The sequence below is a fragment of the Gigantopelta aegis genome, chromosome 8, assembly GCF_016097555.1.
Source record: "Gigantopelta aegis isolate Gae_Host chromosome 8, Gae_host_genome, whole genome shotgun sequence".
NCBI lineage: Eukaryota > Metazoa > Mollusca > Gastropoda > Neomphalida > Peltospiridae > Gigantopelta > Gigantopelta aegis.
The window spans coordinates 66096776-66119368 of record NC_054706.1 but is presented as its reverse complement, the minus strand read 5'-3'; the positions used below and the strand labels follow the sequence as shown (position 1 = coordinate 66119368).

The 22593-nt window shown below is 38.0% G+C and overlaps 3 protein-coding genes across 4 annotated transcripts; 2 read left to right on the top strand and 1 right to left on the bottom strand.

Moving 5' to 3' along the window:
- Positions 1-2700: 2700 nt before the first annotated feature.
- LOC121379235 (nicotinamide N-methyltransferase-like) lies at positions 2701-20328 on the top strand. 2 transcript variants are annotated; one of them, XM_041507751.1, is made up of 5 exons: positions 2701-2756; positions 3187-3418; positions 13657-13801; positions 15593-15800; positions 19772-20328. In XM_041507751.1, exons 3-5 carry the CDS (start codon positions 13672-13674, stop codon positions 20205-20207), a joined length of 774 nt encoding a protein of 257 aa, XP_041363685.1. In that variant the 5' UTR covers positions 2701-2756; positions 3187-3418; positions 13657-13671; the 3' UTR covers positions 20208-20328. The 2 variants fall into 2 exon arrangements, with proteins under 2 accessions (XP_041363685.1, XP_041363684.1); XM_041507750.1 differs by lacking the exon at positions 13657-13801.
- Positions 6182-9790, top strand: LOC121379234. Its single transcript, XM_041507748.1, has 2 exons — positions 6182-6441; positions 7923-9790. The coding sequence occupies exons 1-2, from the start codon at positions 6207-6209 to the stop codon at positions 9173-9175; spliced, it is 1488 nt and encodes a 495-aa protein (XP_041363682.1). The 5' UTR covers positions 6182-6206; the 3' UTR covers positions 9176-9790.
- Positions 9230-13196, bottom strand: LOC121379233. Its single transcript, XM_041507747.1, has 2 exons — positions 12851-13196; positions 9230-11320 (listed from the first exon to the last, which is right to left on the bottom strand). The coding sequence occupies exons 1-2, from the start codon at positions 13166-13168 to the stop codon at positions 9806-9808; spliced, it is 1833 nt and encodes a 610-aa protein (XP_041363681.1). The 5' UTR covers positions 13169-13196; the 3' UTR covers positions 9230-9805.
- Positions 20329-22593: the final 2265 nt, after the last annotated feature.

Sequence of the window (22593 nt, the reverse complement as noted above, 5' to 3'; positions counted from 1 at the left end):
ACAAATCCACATTTTGTGTACCCATGGGATCTGTACAACGTGAGGGGATATGTACGGTGAGGGTGTGATAAAAATCCACATTTTGTGTACCCATGGGATCTGTACAACGTGAGGGGATATGTACGGTGAGGGTATGATAAAAATCCACATTTTGTGTACCCATGGGATCTGTACAACGTGAGGGGATATGTACGGTGAGGGTATGATAAAAATCCACATTTTGTGTACCCATGGGATCTGTACAACGTGAGGGGATATGTACGGTGAGGGTATGATAAAAATCCACATGTTGTGTATCCATGGGACCTGTACATCTTCAGGGGATATGTACGGTGAGGGTGTGATACAAATCCACATTTTGTGAACCCGTGGGACCTGTACAACTTGAGGGGATATGTACAGTGAGGGTGTGATAAACATCAGAAAAATGTAAAATGTTTATTTTCATCACTAAAATAATTATGTTTAGGGCGTTACTCGTTCTAGGAGCTTAATCCCCTATTTCTTCTGATTTACTTTAACGTTGAGGGGTGGTAGCACGTAAATCCATGGTGCGTGTATGTTGCCTTAAACGCTGCGTATAGCAGTTTTACGTACACATGTTGCTATAATCGCCTATGTGCTATGAGTTTGTGTCATAGGGGCAAATTTCATTTGTCCTTAATCCGTAATGCATAGTATTCACTCTATGCAAATAGGTTGAGTAGATTTCATTTTTATGCGTTACCGTAAGCGTATCCGAAATAGTCTATGCTTATAGATTATGTATGTGTATACGCATTGGCATTCGGATTACGGACAGATGGAATTTGCGCCTTACACCCTCCAGGTACTATTAATAGATGGTCTTGTAACCAGATTTACCTGTGACATGCCTGGAATCAATTGTACAACGTATCTTTCTAAAAGAAAACACAGGTATAGGTATTGTAATCTGTTTTATTATGCAACCATGATTCCTATTGCCCTGATAACCCCTACCTGATAATTCGAAGTGTTATCGTGTCACTAGGAAATGTTTTTTCAAACATGCATTTGCAGCAATAATTGTTGAACTGCATAAATAAATATAACATTTACACTTCCTGTAACGTCAAATTACCTCTTATTTTTCAATTTTCCATTATTCGTTCCCATTCGGAACTAGCCAGAATTTTGAAATAAACATTTTGAAACAAAAAGGCAAGTAGCTTCCTGCAAAGAATGTTTACATTGGAACAACGTCTGACGTCACAGTCACTAGCAGCCAGTGATGTAGATCTTCTTCAGGTAACACATAAACCTTAGTTTATTTTCACACAAAAAAAGGTACAAAAATTGTAATATTGTGACAGACTTTGAAATATAATCAAATTATTTTATTTAAAATTTGGAAACATAACTTTTAGGCTGGCTATGCCATTCCCAAGATGTTTTCGGACATCTGCTATTGTCCGACTTCCGGTAATAGTTTCTACACGATAAAAAAAAAAAAAATTCTACACCGTTTTTGACTGAAACATTACAAAAATATAACTTGAAAGGGGTTGAATGATAAAAAAAATATATAATGTTACTACGTTTTGATATCATGGTTATTTGGCTCGGTTCGATAACGGTGTAACAGGCTCGCTAATGCTCTCCTGTTACACCGTTATCTAAACCTCGCCAAATAACGACCATATAAAAACGTAGTAACCTGATTTTCTATGTATCAAATATCATGTACATTAACGCCCAGACTAACGGGTGCACAGTGACCAGTGGCCATGTATACATTGACCACTGACACGAAGAGAGCACACGTAGACTAACGGGTGCACAGTGACCAGTGACCATGTATACATTGACCACTGACACGAAGAGAGCACATGTATATTTGTAATACTGTCCTAGACACGCACCTATATCAATCACCAGGAATTTGAAGGTCTTCTGCTGAAACAATCAAATTTAATATATTCTGTATCTAACTTATACAGGACTCTGCAAATTTCACCTGAAAGACAATTTTTACAAAATATAAAATGCATAGCGATTTATCCATGTTCCGTATAAAGGCGTCAACTGATGTTTATGTTTATGCAAGAGACGACGATGTGACTTGACTTTGTCAAACAGATTCGTCATCGATGCAGAACTTTTAGCAGGGGAGTCTAGTCCATGGCGATTGAAATTTAAAAGGGGGTCGAGTCATGCCCAACCCCATGGAAAATCTGATTATGCAGGGGAGGACTGAGGCTAGACTGTGGCAAGCGAAGTTTCTAAGGGGTTCGAATCATGCTCCACCCCGACACATCCAAAAAAATCGCTTTGATCTTGCATCCATGGCTCTCCAATAAAGTTATCATCCATTACATAAGAAACATGTGCATGTAACAGTGACTGTCCTATGCTATTCCTGATCCTGTATTACTGCAACGTTGATATTGGGTAGGTAGCTGACACACATACCTTTTGTCCTTGTTTTTAAACTGGTTAAACCATGTGGTGATTTATCGTTGCCGGTTGAACCACGATTCGCGGTTCAAAGTGGGTTGTTTACTGAACAAAAAGTTTGTTTTGCTTAACGACACCACTAGAGCATATTGATTAATTAATCATCGACTATTGGAAGTCAAACATTTGGTAACTTTGACATACAGTCTTAGAGGAAACCTGCTACATTTTTTTCGACAGACAGGATAGCACATACCACTGCATTTGATTTACCAGTCGTGGTGCACTGGCTGGAACCGATCCCAAACCGACCGCCCGTTTACTGAACAAATACGCTGGTACGTATCTAATGTACAATAAGCATGTAGTTAACAATAGTTAATAAAAATTAAATGATACTTAAGAATATTTTAGAATGTTCCACTTTTCCAATACAGTACATGAGGTCAATGTAAAAAGTTAAATAGGCCAACTAAATATAATCATCATACATTCATGTATATATTATACTAAATACCACTATTATAAAAGTATAATATATAATATAAAAATACATGTGCATACATGTAACAGTTTTCGCCGCATATAAAGTGCCACAAGAAGGGTTTATAGAGGAAACCCGCAGCATTTTTTCATTAGCAAACATGGATATTTTATATTCACTTTCCTACAGACATCCGACGCCATATAACCGTAAATAAAATGTGTTGAGTGCGTCATTAAATAAAACATTTCCTTTTATTTTGTTACTTTTAACATTTCCTACAGACAGGACAGTATATACCACGATCTTTGGCATATATGTTGTGGGAAAATAGTCGGGACGGAACAAAAAGAATGGATCCGCAAAGGTGGTTTCAACGCGCAATTGCAGCAGGGAATCTTTTATATGTACTTTCCTACAGACAAAGCCAGCACATACCACGACCTTTAGGACAACCAAAAACAATCCAACAATGGGTTCACGATAGGATTCAATCCTCCGACCTAAGCTTCTCAGGTGAGTGCTCTATTGACTAAACTAGATCACATGTCCAGTGTATAAACGCACTCGGGCAGACACACATAATGTGCATAATGTGCAGGGGGTGGGACGTGGTAGTGGTCTAACCCCCCCCCCCCCCTTTCCTTTCTTTCCTTTGAATTCTGTCTCATTTCCTCCCGATCTGGCAACTCCTATCTTTCAACTTATTTTGTTATCCACCTCCACATACCAGTCCGTCTTTTCAACCGCTACAGGTGCTTGTCTCTTGTGACTATCTGTGCCACACACCTGCCATTCCCCATCAGCTTTTAGCTGTAGGCTTAGTCTGACCACTTCGGGGAGTGTTCAGTAGTTACTTCTGGCATTGTTAAGAGGCACTTGTAAAATTTGGCGTGCACTGCCACCAGACGAAAATTAAATAATATACAATTTATAGCTGTCTTCAAACGCACCTATCCACCCAAGTCACTGTCATCTTCCAATACCTATGAAACCATTTATATTACATTATATTTCAACTTTTTTGGTTCTTGTCACGGGGATTCTATAATTCCCGTAACTGAATAAAACACGATTATCAAAATATCTCTCCTAACTGTATATCTATTAGATCTCTCTGTAACAGGCTGTTAAACCTAGTATGGCTCGTCTCTAGGTATGATCAGAGATACGATCTTATATAAGGTATATATAATATAGCACGTTAGTTCTCTAGAAAACACAACAAAAACACAATACACTTTGGAATCTGTATTAATCTACGCTGACAAATGTACAGCCGTAGTAGTAATTAATAACAACAATAATAACAACCCAGAACTGATCACTTAATTAGTTAATCTCTAGGTGTCTAGTTACACAATATGCGAATCACTTCACCGTTACACCACACGTGTGATAATTGAGAAACGCTTACAGGAGAAGTTAATTAATAAAGGAATTACAGCTCTATTCCTAACGCGTTAATTTTTAATTAACCCTTAACTACTCTTTCAGTAATCTGTAACACAAAATTAATACTGGTACCTATCACAATAAATACAATAACCTACAGTTTACCCAGGTCATCTAGGATGACTGGCTAAGCTTTATATTACCAAATACTCGTATAATGTTAGAACAAAAAGTCTACGATTTACTTCGTCAGATGACCGAAGACACTGTCTAAAGAATATTGGTATAATACAGTATTAAAATATTTAAAGTCACATCAATCACATCAAGGTTATACACAGAGCAGAAATGATATTTACCAAAGTCCAAACGGACTACGTTCCCTGGAGCCGTCCTAAATTCGTTCTCCTAGATATCTCTAAATCCTAGCTATTTATTATAAATTCAGAATTGGCCTGGGAGTACAAGGCGGTACCTCACGTATCATCTCATAGTCTGACTCTACTAGAGTCGGTATTATTTCTCTCTGATCGTCAGACTTACTGACGCCATCGTCGCCAAAATCACGGTTGTAAAACCGCACTCGCAGAGGTATTACGTAACTACTCGCCACATGGCCTCCACAGCGGGACTAAGTGCATATTGGAATGCCAGATCGCGCGAGAAGTATTACGTAACAAGTTGTCCACCTGGGCTACGGGCAATAAACTGCACACGGCCCTCTAACACAATTAAAATCGCCACAGGCGAAACAAATTTAAGAGCATGTACCGTGACAGTTCTTATATTTAATTATGGTTCAAGCTCGCTTTCCTGGGTACACACATTTCAGCAATCTGGACTGTCTGTCCACTGCATTAGGTTAGTGGTTAGTTGTTAGTGAGAAAGAAGTCGGCGTAGTGGCCTTAAAACTGGCGAACCCAGTCCCTACCAGCCGACCGACGGCCGGTCACCAATCAGTTTAGGCCAAACCTGGTGAATATTTTACTGGTTCCATCGTTCAGTGGCGGATCCAGAAAATCAATTTAGGGGGACCCCAATGACATGAGGCGGAATGCCAATGGAACTTTGGGGGAGGTTTGGAGGGGATTAAGATATAATAAAATTATAACTGTCGCAAAATTTAGGGGGGCCCGGCCCCTACCCCCCCCCCCCCCCCCAGATCCGCCTCTGTCGTCTTCTATCACAGCACATTCATCTAATTTTTGGCGCAAAAAAACGAACGACCACGATCACTCGTCCTTGTGAACATGCCCCCCAGTGTTACAGTCAAAAATGTTTGTTTTGTTTAACAACACCACTAGAGCACATTTGTGTATTAATCATCGGCTATTAGAACATTTGCTAATTCTGACAGTCTTATAAAGGAAACCCGCTACATGTTTCCACCAGTAACAAGGGGTCTTTTGTATGCGTCATCCCACGGACATGATAGCACATACCGCGGCCTTTGGTATACCAGTGTTGCTGTTATTGCCTTAACTACAAAACTTCGGCGCATCTCGGACGTTGACCCGGGCCCCGTCGGTAAGCCCATTTGGCTATTTCTCGTTCTAGCCAGTGCACCACGACTGGTATATCAAAAGTCGTGGTATGTACTATCCTGTCTGTGGGATGGTGCATATAAAAGGTCCCTTGCTACAAATGGAAAAATGTAGCGGGTTTCCTCTCTAAGACTACATGTCGGAATAAACAAATGTTTGACATCCAATAGCCGATGATTAGTAAATTAATGTGCTCTCAGAGGCGAATCTACGGGTGGGGGGGGGGGGGGGCAAGGTCCCGGGCCCACCCCTAAATTTTGCAATAGAGTGGTTGCACGTGACGTCACAGATCGGCTGTCCGCCATTTTGGAGACAATGGTTCTTTGTTTTCAATAGTCGAAGCGTGTTATACGAACAGCGATACAATGCCTAAGGTGAAGGGGAACTATTGTAATGTTGAGGGATGTCACAATCGATCACAAACAGACAAAGAAAATGAGAAACATTACTACAGACTACCAGCTGTTATTAGAAACCAAGGGAAAGAATGTGAAAATCTCAGCTCTGACCGACGACGATTGTGGCTTTCAAAGTTGAACCAGAACATGGACGGCAAAAATTTATCAAATGTTCGCATTTGTTCAGAACATTTTATAAATAGTAAGTATATGCAATACTTGTTTAATTTTGGGAAATATACCACCTGGTCCCTACCCCATTATATAATTGATATATATAATATAATAAAGACTCAAAGAGGGAACCTAACCGTACATTTATTATTTTCTTTTTAAAAATTAAATCCAGAAAAAAAGCCCTAGTCATTCACAAGTTAAGAAATATCTTCTTGTCAATTAGAGCTGTACTTGGGGGTTAGTCCTTTTTAAATTATTATTTGAACCCACACCATCTAGTTGTTTTCGGCTAGGTACATAATCCCTACTACATGCACTGGGGCACAACAGAATAATAAACACTTGTTTTTGGAATGATTTCAATTTATTTATTAAAATCCAATGCATATAAATGATATACATACACATACATAATATGAACAAAGCTGCATGTAGGCCTACACAAAGCACATTAAAACAGTAGCATTGGAAATAGAAAAAAACACACACACACACACACACACCTTTCAGCATAGTAGATAATGTATTTTGAAGTTAAAAAAAGAAACAAAACAATTATATAAAAAAACAATGCACAAGTTCATATACATATTTAACTTGTTATGGCCTATCTTGGACATTCCTGAGTTTGCTGCACTTTTTAAGATGTTATCAACTAACAGACTTTTTAACGATTGTAATTACATATCAAATATATTTTTCTGCATAAAATATTAGTGGCTGTATATTAAACATATTTCTGGTCGTTCTAATATTTGTACTAGGTTAAATTTCATCTTATTTCCTAAAATGTTGTTTTTTCGTAGACCTACAAAATTATTTGAAGACAAAATCCAGTTTGGTCTTCTTACAAATATTAAGACACCAGAATTAATCATATAAATATTTTATTACAATGCAGCAAACTCAGGAATGTCCCTTTAACATCCCCTGCTCATCAGGGCAAATACATTTTCTTTTTTAACCTGGCCACTCTTAGTTTTTATAATTTTTTTGTGCCATACTCTACATATCCTAAAATTAGTGTTGGGAATCAGTTTATACCAACCGATCAACTTTTAATTATGTTATGAACTCAAGAATTTGCACATGTATACTAGTGTTCACCAGGACAGACCCAACAAATTGCAAATTTTACATTTAATATTACTTTTCTTTATATACATATGAAAACACCAACACCATCATATAAAATGGAGGATAAATTAGTTATTTAGTGTTTTCTAAAAAAAAAAACCTGCCATGGCAAGACTAAAACACTTTTGGGGCAGTTTCACCATTTTCAGTGCACATGTTTTGGTTGATTAAAGATGAAAAAAAAAAGATTAATTGAAATAAAAATAAATGTAATTAATGTGCTTGCTCCAATAAATTAATGGCAAATTTTATTAATTAATAATACACTTTTGAAGTGTTTTATAAAGGCAGTTTTAGAATTAATTATTGAAAAAGGCTTGTTTAATCTCAATTTTTTGTGCATGTATTAATAACATAATATATTTTCAGAAAAAAAGGCTGAATTGTACCAAAAAAACAGTCCAGACTGGATACCAACAGTTGATATGTCGAAAGCAGCAACGGAAAAACCAGATTCAAAGTCACCTGCTGCTAACAAACGGTACCAGAGAAAAGTTGACAGAGCAGAGAAATGTGATGCAGCTAACACTTTGCTAGAACTAAACACAATGTTTGAAACAGATGCACATGATGATTCAGATTGTGTTTCGGATGCTGAAACAGGTACTGCTATTCAGACCGATATTGACCAGCCACTCTTTTCAGCCATGCATGAAGAATTACAGTCACTTAGGACTGAAAATGTAACATTAAGTCGACAAATCTGTAGTGCATCATCACAGTTCAAGGTATTTGAATTCGAAGGAGATGATGAAAAAGTCAAGTACTTTACAGGCCTGCCGAAATTTACACTGTTAATTTCCATTTTCCATTTCTTGGAATCATGTTTGCCAATGAAGCAGTCTTTGGATAAATTTCAGATTTTGATCTTATGTTTAATGCGTTTACGATTGAATTTGTCTTTACAGTTATTGGCCTATCAGTTTAATGTGTCACAAAGCACAGTTGCTAGATACTTTGCAGAAACAATTTCTGTGATGTACATAAAAATGAAGCCCCTTGTTTCTTGGCCAGAACGTGATGAATTAATTAAAACAATGCCAATGCAATTTCGTAAAAATTTTGGTACTAAGGTAGCAATCATTATAGACTGTTTTGAAATTTTTATTGATAGACCTTCAAATGTACTAGCAAGAGCCCAAACCTGGTCGAGCTATAAACATCATAACACTGCAAAATATTTAATTGGCATCACCCCACAAGGGTCCATATCATTCATATCATTAGGATGGGGAGGTCGTGTAAGCGATAAATATATCACTGAAAACTGTTCCTTTCTGTCACATGTTTTGCCTGGTGACATCATTATGGCAGATCGAGGTTTTGATATATCTGACACACTAGGGAGTGTATGTGCTGAAGCACGAATACCAGCATTCACAAAAGGAAAAAGCCAACTGTCACCACTAGATGTTGAAAGTACCCGGAAACTGGCCAGTAATCGAATACATGTGGAACGTGTAATTGGAATGGTTCGCCAAAAATACACCATTCTTAGTGCTACACTTCCAATTGAATTTCTGATCACTAAAGAAGGAGAAAGAGTTGCCCAGTTAGACAAAATGGTTCACATATGCTGTGCTCTTGTAAACTTGTGTCCATCAGTTGTAGATTTTAACTGAGTATATGAACAGACATAGACTATAACATTACAAGTGACCGACGTACAATATTTGTGAAAAACTATGTACATGTCTGTAGTAATTTATAACATTTATTTGTAAAATATATGTAATCTGATAAATAAGTCATATTTACTATTGTACATATTTTATGCCATTAGACATTGTTATTATGCTTTAGATATATATGATTATGAATATTGTCCAATGCCCATCTTGTTTAGGAGAGCACTTATATAGGCTCTGCCTGTTGTGCAATCCTTTTGATTCTTTTTTGATCAATAAAATATCTCAAAACAAAACAAATTTACTGTCAAATGTTCCATGACGTTTTCACTGAAACAGGGTTCGAAACTGACATGGAGCAATATGCAATAACCACTCAAAATACACAATATGCTGACCGGCAGTACATCATGTACTGAAAAGTAAAAGTAAATTTTAATTTTCTAATATTTGCTTCTTATATCACACAATGAATTTCGAGCCTTGCTGTTGAGTGGCAGCTAGTGCTCTTTTATATATGTACTTTAACCAGACTGGACAATACAGCACTAGTTGGGATATGGTACAAGTGAACAAAATGTGTAAGGTATATTTGTTATATTTGCATATTCGGATTCTTTTGTCTTAGTGAATTTTTTTAACAAATTGAGGCAATTTCCGACATTCTCTGCAAAACCATTTCCCCCTGGGCGCTTTCTCCATTCCAATACACAGATAATGAAACCACTGAATGTCACAATTTTCGTTGTCACAGCAGATCATGAACCCAGATTCAACTTGATCACAGTAGCACCACGTTTCCTCAGATGTACTGCATTGACCCTGTGTGTCAGTTGTTGTATTTGATGGTATTAAAGCATTGTCTGTCGTCATTCTTGAATAGTATTTACCCACCAGTTCAGGTAAAATTGCCCTCTGAAATAGACAGTGTGTTTTGCTACAAATAACCTGCCACAACTCTGGATCAAAAGTGATCAGTTCCACATGCAAATCGCATTTTGTCCATACAACAAAAAAACATGTCCCCAATGATGTTACTCCCAACTGAGTCTGTACCTGGTAGAAGTATGCATGATCTCTCTTCAGTTGTATAATGCCATTGTCGTTTTTTCCTAAGAAGAACTTTGGGTCACAGCATTTGTCCAAGGAATTCTCTCGGACTGAAAATGGACATTTTATTTCTAAACAGAACTTCCCACAACAGTCACAGGATACTACCCCATCCGGTGAAGCTCCAAGGTGTGGGAAGTCGGTGCTAATAATAAAACCACTATCCTCGATTTTCAAATTTTCGTGAAATGGGGCCATTTTCTCAAGAAGGTCTGCCTTTGCAGTTTTTTCATGCTTGCATCCCCACCGAGTAGCTTCGTTAGAAAATGTTGACGATTCTGGATAACATATGGTCTTCACCAGGCTTTTAGCTGGATTCAAAACATTGGTGTTGCATGCCGACTTGGCATTTGATGCCGTTATCCTTCCTGCCCTGAATCGATGCCACAGTTTTGATTGAGACTGCGTACGGGTGGCAATCTCTACTTCCTTTGCTTGGTCAGGACTTGTTTGTACTTTGATATTAACACAGAGTTCGAGTAACTTTGTATACTCCATGTTCATACAGCTGTCATCTTTCAAGTCGGTTAACATCTGGGGAAACGATGATGTTATAGGTTTTGGAATATACCAGTTTGAGTATGGCTCAATTGTAGCCAACAGAACTGGTTTTGTTCCTGTCGAGTGCAGTTCTTTGAAGAGGGTGTCCAGTTCATGTGGTGACGGTGGAAGAAGCTTTGAACAAACCGCAGAAGTTGATGCCTGTGGAGTATCATATATCTGATCAATATTGTCATCTAATTTTCTTTTTAAACCTTTTGCAGAGGTAAAATTAATGTCGGTAAGCTGGCTATACGGCACATTTTTTATGGCTGCTGGCAACATCCAGTAGGCAGGCCTTTCAGTCACAGTTGCTGAATTCCGTATCCGTACAGTGGCCTCTATGGAAAACAGCAGAGCCGCAATATGGGTACACGCTTCTCCGAGGCCGGCCATGCATGTACAATGGGTGCCCTTGACAACACCATCTTTATGTGAAATTACCCATGGTCGCAGCGGTTTTTCCCTCAATCTTTGTGAATGAAGAACCTAAATGAAATAAATATTGTTAATTGCACATTTAGGACCTATATTTGCTTTAAGGCCTAATTTAAAATATAAAAAAAACTCTGCAATCACATATGCTCGGAAATTGATATAAGTGGCTACAACAGTTAATCTTCAGCTAATAAAATATTCCTTTAAATAAATAAATTTTTATAAGTTTCAAGGAATTACTCTACATATCTGAAATATGGCTAACCCAAAATATGTTCTAGTATGAGCCCTGATAAAAACAAACTTGTTGTGAAAGTCAAATTCTTACGTTCAAGCCCTTCTCTATATATCAGGGCTCGAACTTAAAAATGTTTCACCTACAGCAATTTTTAAACAAAATAAATTAAAAACATTGTCATGGATGACAACAATTTTGAGACTAAAATGTTATTTTTCTGTATGTAGTAAAATTTATAAAATTGCAACTTGGGTGCAATAATACCCAAAGAACAGCCACAAGATTTGTAGCCAAACCTCAAGAATGTTTTTTTTAAAAGAAGTTTGTTTTGTTTAACGACACCACTAGAGCATATTGATTAATTAATCATTGTCTATTGGGTGTCAAACATTTGGTAATTATGACTTGTAGTCATCAGAGGAAAGCTGCTACATTTTTTCCTAATGCAGCAAGGGATCTTTTATATCCACGGAGGCTTGCATTACCTATTTACCACATTGTGTACGAGCGAGTGGACGAATCGTCCGTGGACGAATCGTCCGTGGACGAATCATCCGCATGATAATGAATACAAACAGTTAATAAAAACTGGATAGTAATGTTGAATTCTAACTCTATTTTACTTTTTTGGTTATAGTATACACAAAATAATGTTAAGAAACGATTACAATGTCAAAGAAATAACTATTAATATGTTTGAAAAAAATGCAGTCATCGAGTGGACGAATTATCCGAGGTGAGTGGACGAATTGTCCGGTGGATGAATCATCCACGGACGAATTGTCCAGTGGACGAATCGACTGGAAAGCCATACATACATACAGGGATTCTAGAATATAGTAGCCCCACTCCCATGGCTAGTGATATTCAATGTTGGGCTAGTAAATAGCTACTATTGCCAGCTAGTGAGAAGAAAAAAAAGTCAAATGTTGCAGCTAAGTCTTAGTTTGTAAATATGACTATTCTGCCCCCACCCAACCCCTAATGTTAATGTTTTTAAAGCTCTATCTCCCTCTTTAGGTGACATATCTGATTATTACAATTATTTAGTAAAACTGTAGTAACTTAAAAAGTAAAGCAGGGTTTGTGAATTTTTAAATGTGGCTAGTAAAAATATTTTAATCACTGATCCCATGGCTAGTGGATTTTATAAAAATTCTAGAAGCCATGTATGTATCTTATCTCTCTCTCTCTATATATATATACACACACACACACACACACACATATATATATATATATATATATATATATATATATATATATATATATATATATATATATATATATATATATATAAATAATATTACGCCTACATGCATATATATCCATGTGGTTCTTACCTTTGCAGTTACTAAAACTTGTTCTTCAAATCCGATGGCAGTTCTCTCTCTAACCCATCCACATACAAATTGGTTGTAGGCGTCGAGTCCTTTATAACTTTTCAAATCATCAGCAGTGTATGCACTTGGAGTAAATAAAAGATAATTCACAATGTCCATGTATGTTATACCTGGCAAAATGTCCACATTGTCTGACCAATTCTTTAGTTCATACGGATCATTACCATCAATTAATTTTAGTTTGTTGTCGTACCTAAGCCGTACAGACGTGTCCAGTGTATCCCTATAAGATAAGCAGTCTTTGTTCGATTTAGCCATTGTCCGATTTATTACAAAAGTATCACATATTTACGATTTCTTGATTCTTGTCCGTTTAGCGCATGTAAAAGTAAGGTTTGGTTGTCTTCACAATGGCCGACCGAACTGCATCACGGGAAAAATATTGCGTAACTGGGATCGCTCTATAGTTATAATTTTATTATATATTAATTTTCATTTTCTTTACGATCCCTCTCCAAACCTCCCCCAAAGTTCCCTTGGCATTTCACCTCATGTCACAGGGGCCCCCCTAAATGGATTTTCTGGATCCGCCACTGGCTCTAGTGGTGTCGTTAAACAAACCAAATTTCTGTTTTTTGACCCGGGCCGCGGTGGTCTGTTACAGAATATTTAACCTTTGTTGTGCACCTTGAACTTTGACTACCGTAACCACTACAATTCAGCGCCTCGGCTTGACCAGGGTCGCGGTACATTAGACCTATAGACCAGCCAGCCTTCAGCTGACCGAGACTTCTTGTTGACTACAGGTTGGGGTCGACAAAATGGCGCTGCTACACGGAAATGACTACTGTGACCAGTTTTCAGGCGACATTTTCCTCAAGGATTTCTGGGGATCTCTTGGCGATCTGAACATATTTTTAATATCCAACACTTACACCTTCCTCAACGATGGTCAGTATTATATTATTATTAATAATAATAATCAATTAAACGTAATACGTTGCAAACGGCGCACATCATACACTTAATAACGGGGCTGTAACTGTATTTACGAAACCTTGAACTTCCCATGGTATCTGACCTCACTTCGAAGTTCGTTCGGTCAGATATTAACATGGGAAGTTCACTCGTTTCGTAAAAATGTTAGCTAGCAAAATCTTGTATAGTATTCTATATTTATTTACCCATGGGCTATAATGTGAATTTTACTTCCGTATATTTTACTTTTGGGTGATCTCTAGTTCATAAAAATAAACTCGAATGTAAATGCACATTACTGAGTTAAAAAATGTGTTTTACATTAGAGCTATCACCAAAAAACCAAATGTACCGTAATGGAAGGAAGGAAATGGTTTATTTAACGACGCACTCAATACATTCTACCTACGGTTATATGGCGTCGGACATATGGTTAACGACCACACAGATATTGAGGGACGAAACCCGCTGTCGCCATTTCATGGGCTACTCTTTTCGATTAACAGCAAGGGATCTTTTATATGCACCATCCCACAGACAAGATATCAAGATAGCACATACCACGGTCTTTGATGAACCAGTCGTGGTGCATTGACTGGAGCGAGAAATAGATACCGTAATGATTATACCCAATATACCTATTATCGTTATCGCCTTGCTAAACTGCAAGTACGTAAAATAATGTTTTGTACACGTAAACACAAACATTTTTATTTTTGTCTAAATAAAATCTTGTGATTGCACTTGTTTAAAATATTACTTCAAATGTCATAAGCCTAATCTAAGAAGTCACAATGCAATCGTCTCCATTCAAGTAGACGTTAACATTAAATGGTTTGGAGTTTTTTCACAGTTGCCTAGTTATAGGTCCTAGGATAGTTATAAACAGCACTTCGGTGATAATATTGGCCCTCGGTAAGATGCTTCCAGTTTCTTGTGAAAATATCTTTAAAAATTCTGACCTTCAACTGAAAAATGGCTGATTACGTTTAAAACTCGAGAAATCTGAAACAAAAGCACCCATTCGCTAAACTGATTTGTGATTTGTGATAAAGGAATAATCGCATTGTTTTCTTTATAAAGAAACTGGTTTTGTATTTTTAACAGAAAGAATAGTCTTTTACCACTCTGCTGTATGAACTTTTAGTGAACGTAATGCCGATTTACCACCAACTGCACTTCGGGTAACCACCCTACCACTGAGCTAAGTCACGTTCCATAGTGTGAAAGGGACAGTCCTGTTAAATGGATTTTTACGAGTTTCCTGCCATTATATAAGATGTTCCTCACTAATAAAATCTTTGAACTAAAATTACATGTTAAATAAAAATGGTCCTGTTAGTCGGCAACATCTTAACAATGGCAGCAAACTCGTAAAAATTCATTTAATACTACACGTCTTTGGCGATAGATTCATTGGCGTCTCTGTTTGCAGAAAGGGGCGGGACGTAGCCCATTCCTACAGCGCTCGCTCGTTGCGCGGTCGGTGTGGGATCGATCCCCGTCACATATTGGGCTATTTTTCGTTCCAGCCAGTGCACCACGACTGGTATATCAAAGGTCGTGGTATGTACTACCCTGTCTGTGGGATGGTGCATATAAAAGATCCCTTGCTGCTAATCGAAAAGAGTAGCCCATGAAGTGGCGACAGCGGGATTCCTCTCTCAATATCTGTGTGGTCCATAACCATATGTCTGACGCCATATAACTGTAAGTACAATGTGTTGAGTGTCTAATAAAACATTTCTTCTCTTCTGTTTGCAGAAAGACTGACCGGACATCGACTCCTTGACTTTGGTTGCGGTCCAGCTCTCTGTGGGATGATCACCACGCCAGAACGATTCACGGACATTGTCATGGCTGACATTGCACCGTCCAACCTCGATACCATTAAGCGCTGGATGGACGGAGAAGAGATAAACTTCAATTGGGATCAAATTCTCAGGCTTACAGCAGAGTTAGCTGGTGCCAAGTGAGTCTAATGTAATACGTAATTACTGCAATGTGAGTTGCGTAATCAGTGACGATGAGAATGTATGTGTGAACATTTAACGTGGAGGACACACTCTCTCACATATAGTTCTTATTAACAGACACAATTTCATTAAAACATAAATAGTTCTACTGCTAAACTGTTCGTGAAATGAAAATATATTAGGATGTTTCTACATTTCTATATTGATTTTTCTCACATCTAATAATACAGGATCGTTACATTTAAGTATATAATGAAATGCATCTCCAGTTTCGTTAAGAGTTACATGTAGATGACGTATTTTGTTTTCTCTAAGTATATTATACCATCTTCCAGATTAAATCTTCTGATAAAGAATAAACTTAAAACTTAATGACTAATCTAAAATAACTTGAATGAATGAATAAATAAATGAATGAACGACACCCAACTACAAAGGAAAATTGGCTGTTGGATGTCAAATGTATATAAACGAAAGAATGTCGATACAAACATTTTATTAAAACAGTTGTAGAGCTGTAGTGAACTTGAATCACTATAATGTATTCGTATCATTATATATTTTGTTATTGTTAAAATTGTTTTAATTATATACAGTGCATGGAAGAACGTTTAACGACACCCAAAATAAAGTTACATTAATGAAAGAATACAACATGGAATAGAAGAAGTCTGAATAAAAACATTTATGGTCAAATCTTTGGAATACGACAGCTCTATACACAAAGAATAACTGATATGGAATGAAAACAAAAGTTTCTAAGTATCACAGATGATGTTTGTTTGATTGTTTTGTTTAACGACACCACTGGAGCACATTGATTAATCCCCAAAATCGTTTTCCGGTCAATTAGAATTTGTCTTGAAGCAAAATACAAGTTGCGTCGTCTGTGGATAAACTTCAAAATCAATAATTTGGAAACGATTTGGTATGTAAATATATATATTGTTTTTTGTTTTTTGTAAATAATTTCAGCTTGGTTTGACGTGAGAAGAAAATTAAAAGTGTTTTCGAAATAACAAAACAAATATATATATATATATATATATATATATATATATATATATATATATATATATATATATATTGTGTTCAATTAAAAAAAAAAATTGGTTCAGAAATAAATAGCTCATAGTAAATTCTATAGTATGAAAAAAGGCTTTCCCTGTGGGAAGGACAATCGTTACTATGCAAATAGACCAAGTACAATACCTTTCGCTATTTATTTTCTTCAACTATGTTACTAAATCGTCACGAGTGTGTAATCAGGCACAGCGGAGCAGGGGTGCTGGGGATGGGGGCTCGAGCCCTTAATAATTCTGAATAAAAAATAGTATTGTTAGTAAATCTTAAGGCAGAGATGAATTTTACTTGTAGAATGCAGGAAATTGTATTTCAGGACATCTATTTTTCAAAATTGTATGGGGAGCATATCCCCGAATCCCTTAGAAACTTTGCTTTGCGCCCTCGATCTCAGAACCATTACATACACAAAATAATTAAAACAAAAATCAGTAAACTAATTTTGTTTATACTTTTATTTAACGACTTTAAAATTACAGATATACATAAATTGTAGTAATAGATATGAATTGTTTACATCATTTATGTCAACTATACTTGTTGAAACACATTTGTATTGGAAAGTATAAAATCTTAGAAATTTATTCACAAAATTGAGACTCGGTTATATTGATATTAATGCCCATAAAAATAGATAATATAGACATGACCTTTCTGTCTTGATACAGTTTAAGATGAATTCCATTTTATTTTTTATATCTACGTTGTATTATGATTTAAGAATCAAATATTTGTCAACAAAATACAGATATGAACCTAACAGACTTAAAATGATAATATTTCTGAATACAAAAATTAATGTTTATAAAACTGAAATCAAGTAAAAATCTTGTTTGTGATGCTTCGAGAGCTCCAGAAGTATTCTGTGATAATGTCCCCTGCAAACAGACTGAGTTGAACTATATTAGTAAATAGCTAAATTTGATTATTAACAAACAATTCGAGCACTTGGTAACATTGTACTTACTTTACTGAGGGTTTTTTTTTTTTACCCTAATGGTGTATTCATAAATGTATTTCAACAAGAGGCAGTATATTTCTTGCCGTCCTAATAATAGTAGTTTGGCTAATCTGTCTGCAGGAGGTAAATATCTCTCGGTAATGACCGCATGTATATGCATGTATATTGATAATTTGATGTGTGTGTGTGTGTGTGTGTGTGTGTGTGTGTATATGTATATATATATATATACTCTTCAAAAGAAGAAACGCAAAACCACATTGTAGTAACATTTGGAGAATTGATTTAATTATTGAATGGTGAGTCCGATAATTACCAAATGTTGCAGGATTGTTCACAATTCACTCTAGTCCATTGTGAGTAAGTGATAGGACACACCACCAAGGTCAAGGTCATCTGGAGTCAATACCGGGTGTGGCCTCCGCGTGTGTTGACAACTGCCTGGCACCGCCTGCCCATTGAAGCAACCAGAGTACGGATGACGTCCCGGGGGATGGTGGCCCACTCGGCCTGCAAGGCTGCTGCCAGCTCGGGCAGGGTCTGGGGCTGTGGTTGTCGCTGTCGGAGGCGTCGGTCCAACTCGTCCCATAGATGCTCAATTGGGTTCAAATCCGGTGATATCGATGGCCAAGGAAGGACATTAATGTTGTTGTTCTGTAGGAAAGCCGTTGTGAGACGTGCTGTGAAAGGCCTGGCGTTGTCATGTTGGAACACTGCGTTGGCGTTGGCCATAACTGGAACGATGTGTGGCCGGAAGATCTGGTCAATGTAGCCCTGTGCATTCAGGTTGCCCTGCACGTGGACCAGGTCAGTTCTGCCAGTGTGTGAGATGGCTGCCCACACCATGACACTACCCCCACCGAATCTGTCCATTTCCTGCACGCAGTTTGCCGCATAACGTTCACCACGACGCCTATACACGCGACATCTTCCATCATGACGTCGGAGCAGAAATCGGGACTCGTCACTGAACCACACCTGTCTCCATCGCAGTTGAGGCCATTGTCGATGAATCTGGCACCACTGCAGTCGGAGTCGACGGTGTTGTGGTGTTAAGATGACACCTCGAACTGGACGTCTGGCACGAATTCCTACCTCACGTAGGCGGTTCCGTACGGTCTGGTCGGATATCCTGCGCAAACCTGGTATTGCTGCGGCTGTGGAGGTGGCAGTAGTCAATCGTTCCCGAAGGTGGCGTACCCGGATGTAGCGGTCCTGCCCGGGGGTAGTGACCCGTGGTCGACCGGATCTAGGGAGGTCACGTGTTGATCCATGTTGCTGGTAACGGTCCCACAGTCTGGAGATGGTGCTTGGGGACACATGGAATGCCCTGGCAACGGCCGTTCTGGATTCGCCTGCGTCTAGTCGGCCGATGGCATTGTTTCTCTGCGGTTCACCGAGACGTGGCATGTCCTGGATTGTCAAACTGTCGGCCAGATACAGAGGCCAGGCAAGCGAACACCCTGCACTTTTATACTGTTGGTGTTCATGTTGCACGTGCAGACAACGCACGTGCAGTGGTGACATGGTTTGCACGTGGCTGCGTGTTTGCGAATATTCACATTTTGGAACTTTATTGTACAGTAGCTGCGTTTTATCGAATGTAACCGTGGGAATGTGTTTGGGACATGCAATGACCTTATATTCACAAAGCATGAACCGGTAGGAAACATAAAATCGGAGTTATAACCCATTTGTACCCTTTTGCGTTTCTTTTTTTGAAGAGTATATATATTTATATATATATATATATAATTTTATGTTATATACATGTAACGCGAACAAATAAAATATTTTGAATTGAAATGTATACTTTTATTTACATAATACAATTCTTGTTTTGTTTTGTTTTGTCTTGTCTTGTCTTGAAACAAAACTGCATATACATGTAATTTAATTTGTGAAAATGTTTTTGTCTTTCAGATCTGTGTCAGAGTGGACTGAAAGAAAGATCAGTCACCTAAAGACATCCGTGAAAAAACTGGTCACTTGTGATGTTACAGAGAAACTTCCATTAGGACCAGACTACGCTGAGGCATTCGATGTCGTATTTACCAGTTTCTGTATTGGTTGCGCTGCAAAGAGTATCGCTGAATACAAACAGTTCCTGGAAAATATTTCCTCCCTTCTTAAAACTGGCGGCCATCTTCTCATACGCGGTGCATTGAACGCGTCTGCTTATACAGTTGATAACAAAATGTTCCATCATCTTTCACTTTCGACATCTGATGTGAAGGATGCCTTATGCAGTGCCCAGTTTGAGGTTCTGGAATATAAATCTGAATATTTCCCTATCGCCATGCCTCATTGTGAGGCTACCGAATACGGAGTCTTTGTATTGTTGGCAAGAAAGATATAAAGTTATATATATCTAACATTTAATAATGCAAAATACAAACACATACAGTGGTGTTTATATCTAACTTTCAATGTCACAAAATAGTTCGAGTTTCAAGGAGCACTGCCCTCGACTTCAGTGAGCTCCCTCCCCCCCCCCCCCCCCCCCAATCAATGTATACTTGCATGGATATAAGCATGAAAATAAGTATAAATGAATCAATCAATCAATCAATCAATGAGAGGACTGGTTAGCGTTTAATATTAAATACTACATTTACACCATGAAAATGCTTAAAAGAAATTTTTGTATTAATGCATATATGTATATATAATAAGAGGCTATTTGATGGGGTTTTTTTAATACGATTTTTATGTCAACGAGTGATGTTTGAAAAACATATTTTCACGAATTGCATCGCAGTGAGTGAAAATGTGATTTTTACATAGCACTGCACTTTAGTAATATTGAAAATCTCTCCTCTTCTTTGCAATAAGCAGACTACTCATGTTGGATGCTGTTAACCAATTGATATGTTTACAAAACTGATATATAGAGGATACGCCCCTCGTGTCTTGTGATATCATAATTTATCAGCACGAGTTGATAAATTATGATATCACAAGACACAAGGGAGGTATTCTTTTTATCATCCATTATCATTCGTTTCATTTGCGACAGTTGTAAACAATGTCAGTAATATGGGTTGAATGTCAGTATATTTGGCAGCGGTAGACTCGTTAACTAGTACAACGGCAGTGGCGTGACGTCCCTAATAATAGGTTTAGCGCTGAAACAAACACAGTGACGTAACAAAATATTGTCTTGTGATTACAATTTGACCAATCAAGATTATAAGAAGCGATATCTCCTGCGGAGAATATCGCTGAACTGAACTGAACTTTATTTACACTCGGGCCGTATCCGTTATGATGGTAAACATTTCCATAGAGGTAATCATGGAATTTTTCCGTGACCGCCCACTTTAATGCCAAAAACTCCATCTTGTGTACAGGATAGTTTCTTTCAGCCTTGTTCAATCCTCGACTAGCATATGCAATGACTTGTTTCACCCCATCGTGGTCTTGGTATAGAACAGCACCCAGTCCCTCACCACTGGCATCTGTGTGAAGTTCAAATGGACGGGTGTAGTTGGCATAACCCAACACAGGTGGAGTTGAAAGTGCCGTCTTCAAGTCATTAAAAGCAGTCTGCTGTTCAGGACCCCAATACCAAAAAAAATGTAAAGTTTGTTTTATTTAACGACGCCGCTAGAGCACATTGATTTTTTTATCTTATCATCGGCTATTGGACGTCAAACATATGGTCATTCTGACACTGTTTTTAGAGGAAACCCGCTGTCGCCACATAGGCTACTCTTTTTACGACAGGCAGCAAGGGATCTTTTATTTGCGCTTCCCACAGGCAGGATAGCACAAACCATGGCCTTTGTTGAACCAGTTATGGATCACTGGTCGGTGCAAGTGGTTTACACCTACCCATTGAGCCTTGCGGAGCACTCACTCAGGGTTTGGAGTCGGTATCTCGATTAAAAATCCCATGCCTCGACTGGGATCCGAACCCAGTACCTACCAGCCTGTAGACCGATGGCCTGCCACGACGCCACCGAGGCCGGTGACCCCAATACCATGTCACAGAACTGTGTTTGGGTTTCCTGTTCCTCTTGCCTTTCTTTGTAGATGTTGATGGAAGTAAGTCCATCAACGGCCGAGCTCTACAGGAAAAGTTTTTAACATACTTCCTGTAGTATCCGGCAAACACAAGAAACTGACGAACTTGGTCCGGATTTGTCAATGTTGGCCAATTGACAATCTTGTCAATCTTCTCTGGATCTGGCTTGATACCCTCAGCCGATACGATATGACCTACATATTTGACCTCACTCTGGAAAAACTTACATTTCTTCGGTGAAAGCTTAAGACCATTATCTCTAAGCTTCTTGAAGACAAGTTCCAGTCATTCCAGATGTTGTTCACAACTGTCAGAAAATATAATGAGGTCGTCTATGTAGATCATGCAAATCTCCAAGTGGAGCTCACCAAGACAATCTTCCATAAGACGTTGATATGTCGCTGGTGAGTTGGTGAGACCAAAACCCATCCGGTTATACTCGTAAAAACCCAGAGGTCCAACTGTAAAAGCTGTCCTAGGTTTATGTTTCTCTGCAATTTCCACTTGATGGTATCTACTCTTCATATTAAAGACACTGAAGATCTTGTTTCCAGCCAAACAGTCTAAAATCTCTTCAATGCGAGGAAGTGCATACGAATCTTTAACAGTCCTTGCATTAAGAAGGCGATAATCAATACACATTCGTAAAGAATTATCAGGCTTCCTAGCAATTACAACAGGTGATGCCCAGGGACTATAAGATCGCCTGATGACA